This window comes from Pollicipes pollicipes, unplaced genomic scaffold (assembly GCF_011947565.3).
Source record: "Pollicipes pollicipes isolate AB1234 unplaced genomic scaffold, Ppol_2.1 Scaffold_5724;HRSCAF=6776_pilon_pilon_pilon, whole genome shotgun sequence".
In the NCBI taxonomy this organism is placed as follows: domain Eukaryota; kingdom Metazoa; phylum Arthropoda; class Thecostraca; order Pollicipedomorpha; family Pollicipedidae; genus Pollicipes; species Pollicipes pollicipes.
Window position 1 is genome coordinate 46866632 of NW_023596746.1, and position 10621 is coordinate 46877252.

A 10621-nucleotide genomic window follows, 5' to 3' on the forward strand; every position below is an offset into this window, starting at 1 on the left:
AAAAAAGTACTGGAAAACCATACCAATGAATGAAGGGAATACGGCGCAAGTTCCAACGAATTTCATAAGACTATCACCCGATGGGTCCAACCCGGATACTATGATACTGATTCTCAGCACCGCACCTCATATGCATACGAGAGCAAAGAATACACACATTGCAGATGGCAAACAAAGTAAACTGTGGTCAGCCCAGACACCGGCCTCCACAAACTGGCCTCCTCGTATGCGTATGAGGTCACCTGCGCAGCCGATAGGTCAACGACCCGGCTGAGACGATGCCCCTTACATCAGGCATAAGCGACTGCTTCTCACGATCTGGCGCAGACATGGCTACTTCGGCTTCTTCGGCAGGCACCATCAGTGCTGAGGTCAGTCAATAGCCTCGCTAGATGTACGGCTCAGGAAAGGCCGGCATCAGGCAGCCTACGTACCGGTATCTGTATTCTTATGGTCAGTTCCAGCCCGCTCTCAGCAATTCCTGACCTGCCTCGCGACTAATCTCAGAGAAAGTATTAGTCGTCTCCGACTGACCTCCACTGACCCGTGCCCTCTCCGGATGACCTCCGCTGACCCATGCCTTATCCGAATGACCTCCGCTGACCCATGCCCGCTCCGAATGACCTCCGCTGACCCGTGCCCTCTCCGACTGACCTCTGCTGACCCGGACGTCAGATACGATCTCGGTTTCGTCCAGCGGCAGCGCCCAGTGAGAGCGGAGCTCGCCGAAGGCCGTGCCGCGCGCCTCGATCCGCTCCAGCGTCATCTGACGGCCCGGAAAGCGGTAGGGGCCGCGCAGCTCCAGCGGCCGCCGCTCGGTGAGCAGACGCAGCAGCCGCGTGCGGCGGCCCTCGCCGTCCGCCGGCTGGCGCCACTCGCCGCAGCGGACCGCCGCCGGTAGCGGGTACCTGAGGAGCACGGGGAATGTCAGCGGACTATGGCCGACGGCAGTACCTGAGGAGCACGGGGATTGTCAGCGGACTATGGCCGACGGCAGTACCTGAGGAGCGCGGGGACTGTCAGCGGACTATGGCCGACGGCAGTACCTGAGGAGCGCGGGGACTGTCAGCGGACTATGGCCGACGGCAGTACCTGAGGAGCACGGGGACTGTCAGCGGACTATGGCCGACGGCAGTACCTGAGGAGCGCGGGGATTGTCAGCGGACTATGGCCGACGGCAGTACCTGAGGAGCACGGGGATTGTCAGCGGACTATGGCCGACGGCAGTACCTGAGGAGCGCGGGGACTGTCAGCGGACTATGGCCGACGGCAGTACCTGAGGAGCACGGGGACTGTCAGCGGACTATGGCCGACGGCAGTACCTGAGGAGCGCGGGGATTGTCAGCGGACTATGGCCGACGGCAGTACCTGAGGAGCACGGGGACTGTCAGCGGACTATGGCCGACGGCAGTACCTGAGGACAGTGCGGGAGACGGCGCCTGTCGAGAATACCGAGACAGCCTCAGATCCGTGGTCTCGGTAATATAGCGGACAGATCACTCCTGCTCGAAGTGGGTTCGCAGGGGGCTACAATTTTAATTTCATGTCGTGACATGTTAAAACCGTCAACAGCAAAGCGGTTGCATCACATTGGAATGCCAATAACCATGCAAGAGCGGGGTTAATCGTAACCTGGTTTGCATTAACAACCGTTCTGGATCTCCCATTTCTGGGTATGCAAGTACATGAGCTGTCAGGAATAGCTTCAGTTGCTGCATGTGCTGAACTATCGTCACATAATGTTAGCTTGACCGTACCACGTACTTTTTCATTTGTGTCAAATGCGAATATTCGCATTCTTGCACACGGTCATCGTGGCGGAAGGGCCGAATGGAGAATCACCTTTCATATTGTCCTCGTATGCACTCGTACCTTAACTGAGCACCTCCGCTGTCTCGTCCCAACCGAAATTATGTCTCGACGCCCGCAGACCTACATTCGTAAATCCCATGATAGCGGGCGTTTTAATACGCACTAACTCTGTGCGGATGGCTCGAATTATGAGCTAATGGAATAAATCAGTAGCTATGGCGAGCAGAACAGTCTGCAAATTGCATCAGCAAACTTGACACCAGTGATGCAGAACCGTGCCAATGCGTCGACGTGGGCACGTAAATGCTGCATATACTCTGACTTCGATGTAAGGCTACCACTGTAAACCTGTGATTTGCCCAATCTGAATCCAAGCAAGCAGCATCCAAGACGCAATCGCAGTACTGAAAGAATATTCATCCCCGACGAACTTCAGGGGAGCCTGTTTGCGGTGCATGTACCCAAAATCAGCCGACGAACTTCAGGGGGGCCTGTTTGCGGCGCATGTACCCAAAATCGGCCGACGAACTGAAGCAGCGGACGGCTGACCCAAAGCTGGGGTGGTGCGGATCCCACGCAAGTCTTTATACTGATCCCCAGCACTGACCAACGGCTGATGGGAACGTTGAAGGCAATGCTGGTGAAACTGGTGTAAACATAGCTGATTTACTTATGCAAACAAGCGCTGGATGTTATCAGGCAATTTCACGCCATTAACGTTGTTTTCATTATTTCCAAAGCACGAAAAGCAGCACAGTGGTACATAACGCTCACATCAATGTGAGCACTTTCATGTGCGGTTGACTAGGGTTATGCTTGTAGATTGTGTTACTAGCTACATCGCAGTAGTTGCCGTGGCTGACGGGCCTTGATCAAAAAACCATTGATGCATAAACATGAGGGACTTATATACAACACATCGACTAATTCCCGCATTTTACGTTTGCAAATGACAAAAAGTCTATCAATTTTCCTCTCGCTCAAGGAAAAGATGGCCCGCGTCAGAAATAATGTATTGAATTACATGTTTAACGACACACATGCTACCATGCAGCAAGGGCGCGCACAGCCTGGTCAGCCAGTGGGGCTCCAGCGAGCAGCCAGCCCACCACGAGGTAAATCCCACCTGCCCAATATACGCCCACCACAAAAACCGCGTTGTCAACAGGCCACGGCGCTGCGCTAACCCGAGGTTCGCACACAACGCTTTACGCACGTCCTAGGCGTGGGTCAGAGTTAGCTCAACGGCGTCCCAGCCGTCCAGCAGCCTGTCAACGCCACCTGTCGCATCAGTATATACACATCAGCACATTCGGCACAGCAGACTGACCACTAGCCCAGTCTGAAGGAGAGCGAACATACATGCTTCCTTCTTGCCTAAGTTCTCTGAGTAGTTTGGTGCTGCATTTATGAGCCACAACGATAAAATGCAGTCTGGCAATAAAAAGTAACATCTGAGCCCTCTGCGGAAAATAACTCGAGAAATAACCTCTCCAACCCGCACTTGTCATTATATAATTAAGCCATCCCATGCGCGTAGGGCGGGGGGGAATTCCACGCAACAGCCAGGGATCAGCAAATGTGGGCATTAAAACTGGACGGACGAGTGAATATAGCCACCAGCTTTTACATGCTTTTAAACAGGAACCCGGTTAGCTTCGGCTCCCTATAACGTCTAAGTTTCACCGAGCAAAGGAGCACAATTTGTTCAGTAACCGTCTACAGGTAGGCTCGGAGCAATAAACCCACATCCCTGCAATACAAGCATTTACCCGCTATAGTTCACCCGCCGGTTCCGCACCCTGTCACAGATGCATAGGTGCAATTAAAAACTAGAATGCTGCTGAATTTGACACAGAATGCGCATGACGAAAAACAAACACGGATATCATTAGGTCACTGTTAGACACCCGCCGCGCCAATGGGCATTCTCCGTGAATCACGACAGCGCGGAGTCAACTGCATAACTGCCGCAGCATCGCCAGATGTCGCTCACGCGGGAGCACACTGCCTGCGCCTCGCGCCAAAAACGACGCGTGCCTCCGCAGCCCTGAGCCACCGGCCGAGCCGTCTGGTTGGGTCCTAGCGGGCTGCCAGAGAGGACGGGCGCCGAGCCCTCCCCCCTCACCTCCGCGGCCGGCCGCCACCGGGCTTACTCTTTGGCCAGGTGGAGGTTGCGGGCGCTGGCGCCGATAGGGATGCCGTGTTTGTGCAGCACCTGGGCCAACGAGTCGCGTGTCTCTACGCTGTATGAGTCGAAGTCGAAGACGTTCCGCACCACGCTGGCCAGCCCGTCCTCCGGGTACCGCTGTCGGGGGACCAGAGACACAGCGTCAGACACAGATACCACGCTGGTCCTCCGGATACCGCTGCCGGGGGACCACAGGCACAGCGTCAGACACAGACACGACGCTGGTCCTCCGGTAACCTCTTTGATCGAATTTCGGCGAATGCCGTCACGAAGGCCGACCTCGCGTGCAGATGAGAACACCAAGATCACCTGATAGCTCAGCGACCTCGCGTGCAGATGAGAACACCAAGATCACCTGATAGCTCAGCGACCCTCGCGTGCAGATGAGAACACTAAGATCACCTGGTAGCTCAGGGCCTACAGGGGCAAACGAGGACTTCATCACAGCGCTTCCTCCGCGGGCGTGCTGGGTAGTAAAGAGCTAATCGGCCGCCTACAGGGGTACACACGCCCATCAAAAACTCGGGGGTGCTCTCATCGTCCCACCGGTCAGCGGGGACTGAGTGCGGCGCCGTCGGCTGGGCTGGGGGCGCACCGCCCTCACCTGTAGGTGCCTTGACGATGCTAGACCCGGCCTCTCGCGTGGAGTAGGGGGTACCGCGATTCAGGCCCTGGTCAGACATCTGACGCAGCTCGCCGAACGCCCTCACCTGTAGGTGCTGACGATGTTTGACCGCCTCATCGCGTGGAGTAGAGGTACGCGATCAGGGCCCTGGTCAGACATCTGACGCACTCGCCGAACGCCCTCACCTGTAGGTGGTGCTTGACGATGTTGACCGCCTCGCGCGTGGAGTAGGGGTACCGCGATCAGGCCCTGGTCAGACATCCTGACGCAGCTCGCTGAGAACGACGCCACCCACCTTGTCTAGCGGTTATCTGAAGGCAGACAAACGCACACACATGACCGCATCTCGCGTGGAGAGGGTACGCGATCAGGGCCATGGTCAGACATCTGGCGCAGGCTCGGCCGGAACGACGCCACCACCTAGCAGGTTATCTGACGGAGCAGAAAATGACCGGGTGGAGTAGGGGTACAGGTTATCTGAAGAGCAGACACACACACATGACCGCCTCTCGCGTGGAGTAGGGGTACGCGATCAGGCCCTGGTCAGACATCTGATGCAGCTCGCCGAACGACGCCACCACCTTGTCTAGCAGGTTATCTGAAGAGCAGACAAACGCACACACACACACACACGCTGCCGTCAGCTCTCCAGAGGGGCGGCCGTAGGACATATTGCTGAGTTGATAGTTTCCGTACAAACATGATTCCACCAGACACACGCCAAATGCTGCTCAAGTGCTCTAGAAACGAGCCGGACACGTGATGTGTCACAGGGCGTGTGGTGCCACGACCCGCCGTCAACTCGCTGCACCCTGGCGCGGCGCGGCGCCGCAGGCGGGTCTGGGAGCAGCGGCCAGCCGCCGGCCGCCGCCGGACCTACCGGGGACGTCGGGCCCGTACTGCTTCAGCAGCATGCGCTCCGAGTGCTCGCTCGGATTGTCGACGGCCGTGGCAGCTGAACAGGTCACCTGCCATCGAAGCCACGGCGGGTCAGACGACACCGTCGGCACGGGATAGCGACGGCACCGGACAGCCGTCAGCCACGCTTCACCGCGCATGATAGCTAGAGCTCAGCATGAGCTAGCTGCGGGTGTGAGTGTTCAAGGAACGGCAAGCGTTCAGACTTCCCGGCCGGGTCGTCGAATTCATTTTGCTCGGTGCACTCAGGGTGTTCATGTTCTTTAGGCTCCGCTATTTATTTCTATCAATTCTAGTCCTTGCAACCCACTGGACTTGCCGACTCCGTACTCATCCTTACTTACAATGGTTTTACCCGCCCACCTGAGTAAATTTCATAATTCGGCGAAAAAAAACACACATGCCTTCGCAACAAATGCCGTGTTTAGCCCACTGTCCCCCAGTCCCCACCCTGGGTATTCAGCCTAACAGGCGATGCCGCGCCGTTCGGAACCGAGGGCAGCGAAGAGGACCCACCGAGGGCAGCGAATAAGACCCACCGAGGGCGGCGAGTAAGACCCACCGGAGGCAGCGAAGAGAACCCACCGAGGGCAGCGAAGAAGTCGTTGCCGAGGAAGGGGAAGCCCGGCCGGTTGGCCAGCACCACCATCTGGAAGTCGGGGTGCATGGCGATGACGTCTGGCTGGTCGGACGGAGCGCCGCGGCGAATCCGTCGGCCGTCCGACAACGTCATCTCTCCGTCCTCGCTCAGCGTCTGAAACACATGCCGGGCTGCTGGTCAGCGTCTGAAACACACGTCAGCCCGCCGGCCAGCGTCTGAAACACACGCCGGGCTGCCGGTCAGCGTCTGACACACACGTCAGCCTGCCGGCCAACGTCTGAAACACACTTCAGCCCGCCGGCCAACGTCTGAAACATACGCCGGGCTGCTGGTCAGCATCTGACATGCACGGGGAGGGGGGGGGGGAGGCGATAGACCGGACGACGGGCGGTCGGCAGCGTGCCAGGTCCGCCCCTGACCGGGCCGCAGGTAGCGCGGCGAACCCAGGGGGCGCAAACAAGGCCACACGGTAGGCACGTGGACCCTCGAACTACATCGCCGTCCGCATTGTATCAGATACGGGGCCATGGTGTCACACACGAGCGTCACCCGACCTGGCTGTGTCGGTGCTGGCCCGCGCACGGCGCCACCAGCGCCAGCACGGCGGGTGACCAGCGCTGGTCGCACGAGCGCTGGCATCCGAGCGAGGACGTGCAGCAGAGCACGAGTGCGAGACTGACAATGACATGGTGGGCTTGTGGCGTACATGTGGGATGGTGCGCGTGGTTCGTTGCACGTTGGGTCATTTCAATCTTGCGTGGGTTGTATATCTGGATCTCGAGAATACCATGCCAAAGGTTTTTGACTCTTGCGGTCAGCGTAAGTGACTGGGTGGCACATATGACGTGATGTTCTGGTGAGACCTTTCTCTGCGATGCAGCAGTGGCGGAGATCGTTCTTCAGTCGACGGTCGGTTTTCAGACATCCGGCACCCACTTGGGAACTTGAACCGTCTAATGGCTACGACGATGAGTTTATGGTGTCGTGGTCCGCCATCCCGGCGGCGCAGTTGGCTAATGTGCGCGTCCGTGTAGGTGGGAGGTGTGTGGATCAAGCTTGACTTCGGTAGGTTTTTCCCCGACCGGCTCCTACCCAGGAGCTGACAGCGACTTGAGAGCGATCGCCCTGTTTCGGGCTAACAGCGTGCAAGCTCGCGCCCGCGGCGCTAGCGGCCATGGCCTAACTTTAAACAAACCTTCAGGTGCGGTGACCCAACCCGGGGTCACGGCTTCACTTTGGGGCCCGGAACAGTCCTCTGACTACCGGGCCTGAGACATCGGAGCAGGCCCGCAGTCACATACGTACTACAGACGAGATACTGCCAGCAATTGCATGGTCGAGACCGTCCCGAAGGAACACCGAAAACGTGGAACGTCTGCCGCGACCCCGTGGGAGCTTTCATCAATAACTAAAAATACACATGGATGTGGCAACGACAACAGCACCGAAACATATCATGGCTATTACAATCCATCGCTTAGATATAGTCAGACCGAAAACGCCGGGTGCATATCAAGCACTGCTAGCATACAAACCAAGGGACATAGCGGTGTGGTGGGGGGGGGGGGGGGGGGGCTCTAAATATTTGCAGAGTGCGCAGCCTCCGCCGTCTTAGACCAGACAGACAGGCTGCACGAGCAGCCAGCTGGCCAGCAGAGTGCTCGGCGCATCCTCGTGTGCGTCGCTCGACAGCACCCCTCAGCACGCCGTCCCCTCCCCCGCACGGCACCCACGGCACCCTGGGCGGGCGCGGCGCTCCGCCAGCTATCCACGTGCCCAGCGCGGCCACGCGGCGCGCCTTCCTCACCTTGAGTATGCAAGTGACGTGGGTGGGCGCCTTGTCGGCCTCGTCGATGACCAGCACGTGCCCGGTGCGGACGGCGCGCACCAGGGCGCTGTCCTCGTACTCGATCCGGCCGTCCCGCACCGTCGGCTGCACCGTCAACGTCTGCACCGTGGTGTCCCTGGAGGCACGGACATTCGTCAGTCAGAGGGACACCTGTCCCTGGAGGGGTGGACACTCGTCAGTCAGGGGGACACCTGCCTCTGGAGAGGTGTACACTCGTCAGTCAGGGGGACACCCTGTCCCTCGAGGGATGGACACTCGTCAGTCAGGGGGACACCTGCCTCTGGAGGGGTGGACACTCGTCAGTCAGGGGGACACCCTGTCCCTCGAGGGATGGACACTCGTCAGTCAGGGGGACACCTGCCCCTGGAGGGGTGGACACTCGTCAGTCAGGGGGACACTTGTCTCTCGAGGGGTGGACACTCGCCAGTCAGAGGGACACCTACACCGTGGCGTCCTTGGAGGGGTGAGCTGCCATCGGGAGGTGCTCGGTAGTTCATAACCGCTTTGTTTTTGCCAGTGCAGTCAGCCGGTCTGGCGGCTGGCGGTCCAAATTTGATAAAGCGCAGATGAGCCTACCCAGCACCCTAAAGAACCTGCAAATCCATCGATATTGAATGGATGGAGACATTATGACATCAAAGCAATGTACATATCGTCAAATGAGTTCAGTGTGCTCGTGACTGGTACGAACCTGTGCAGTTGAATGTACTCTCTCGGTCGATTAAGGAGGAACAGGAAACGGTCGATCAGCTTGTTCTTGCCCACGCCCTGGTTGCCGACCAACAGCAAGTTCTCTCCGAGCGTGAAATCCTCCAAAATAGCCTCTAGCACTGCCGTGTGCTGAAACAAAACAATACAAAATGTTAAACTTGTTCAGCGCATAGCACCGACATACAAATACACGCGCATTTCTCTGACATGCTGTGTAAACATACAAATAGCATTCCATGAAATTCATGTTGCAAATGTGTATAATACATCCATAGCGTCTAAATACGCTAAATATTTCGTAGTCCTAGCAAAACAGACGCCGGGACAGCCGTAGGACACGTGGTAAGCCTTCATGCCGTAAATCTACGTCTGGCCAGCACCCTGCTCCCATCTAGTGCAGCCGTCTGTGACACATACGGTCCCCGCCGTCCGCACCCAGCCCGCATCCGGTCAAACCGACCGCCGCCGGCACCGCCCGCTCACCTGGTCAATGTCGTAGAAGAGCGTGTCGGGCACCTTGGCCTTATCGCGCGGCCGGAAGACGGGCGCCGAGGTGCTGCCGATGGTCAGCACGCCGTCGCGCACCTCACAGACGCGCGCCGCCTCGGCCGGCACCTCCGGCGGCGCGATCTTCATTCGCTTCAGCGCGTCGTCCAGCGCCTGGCGCGCCAGAGGCGGCAGGAACCTGGTCGGAGCGGGGCCGTCACTGATGGGATGGGGCTCACGCACTCGCGGCGGCAGAGGTACGATGGAATGAGAAACTGGGGGGGGGGGGGGAGGAGGCGTGCAACCGACATTCAGCCCTGGACAGGCGGCACACAAACAGTCGCGCAGCCTTTTAAATCTCATTTATCCGGCGGCCTCGACACGGTTCATGACGAACGAGGTAGCAGTCCAGCAAGACGCGATAAACCGTCATTCATCCGATCTTCAAGTCTCTCGAGATCACCACCAGGGGCCCGCACATAGCCAAAAAACCACACAAATCCGACCCAGCCTCTGTGCGTCTGCGACCAGAGGCAGGCCAAACTGCGCGGCGTCTGCGGCCCGGGCGACCCGGCCGTCCACACCCACCTGGCCAGGCAGGCCTTGTAGATGGCGGCGTGCGGCTCCTCGTGCGGGTAGGCGCGCATGCGCCGACTGATGCGGATCAGCTGGCGGGTGGAGAGCGAGGCCGCCAGCGACTGCAGGGTGGGGTCTTCGGCTGAGCGCAGCGCGTGGCTGAACCGCACCACCCTCCCGCACCGGCGGCCCCAGCTCGCCGCACTGCCGGCACGCACGAACGGCACCGCTGGAGACGCCGCCCTGTGCCGGTGCCGCCCCCCCCCCCCTCCCCTCCCTACCACGGACCGTGTCGGAGTCGATGACCCGGCCGGGCCTGGAGCGCTGGGTGGTGTTACGCGGAGGAGCGGACGGCTGAGCCCGCGCGCAGGGCAGGCGTCAGGCCGGCGCCGACTGCAAGACGGCGGTGGACGGGCGCGGGCGGCAGGGACTTGCCCAGCTGCACCACGGCGGCTGTGCAGCGGCACGAGAGGTCCGAGGTGGTACAAGTAAACAACGAGGTGACGGGGCTGCTAGTACCGCGGGTCTCGCGCCGACCTGAACCGGACGGCAGAAGTAGCAGCGCGCGACGCGGGAAACGTGTCCTGATGGGGTACATACCACACGACTGTCAGAACGAAAGTCGGGCACGTTTTGCGGTACCCATTAACAATCCGTGTCAATTGTGTCGAAGGGATTCCAATACATGTTTTTGTAACGGGGACTCACCAGGGCCTCCAACACATCCGTTTCTTCTTTGAGCGTCATGGGCCTCATGGAGTGGAACATGAACATGCTCATAACTTCCGGTGTTAGCCACTGGCCCTTGCCACCGCCTGCAATAGTCCACACGAATGCACAGTTGAGTGTGAT

General features: G+C 58.9%; 1 protein-coding gene across 1 annotated transcript in view; it reads left to right on the forward strand.

Moving 5' to 3' along the window:
- The window catches only part of c12.2 (von Willebrand factor A domain-containing protein c12.2), a 111649-nt gene that overhangs the window by 30475 nt on the left and 70553 nt on the right, over positions 1-10621 (forward strand). Inside the window, exons 22-25 of the mRNA XM_037226572.1 lie at positions 3980-4114; positions 6741-6814; positions 7912-8129; positions 9207-9395. Of these exons, the coding sequence (XP_037082467.1) occupies positions 3980-4114; positions 6741-6814; positions 7912-8129; positions 9207-9395 (616 nt within the window). The remainder of the gene's footprint in view (positions 1-3979; positions 4115-6740; positions 6815-7911; positions 8130-9206; positions 9396-10621) is intronic.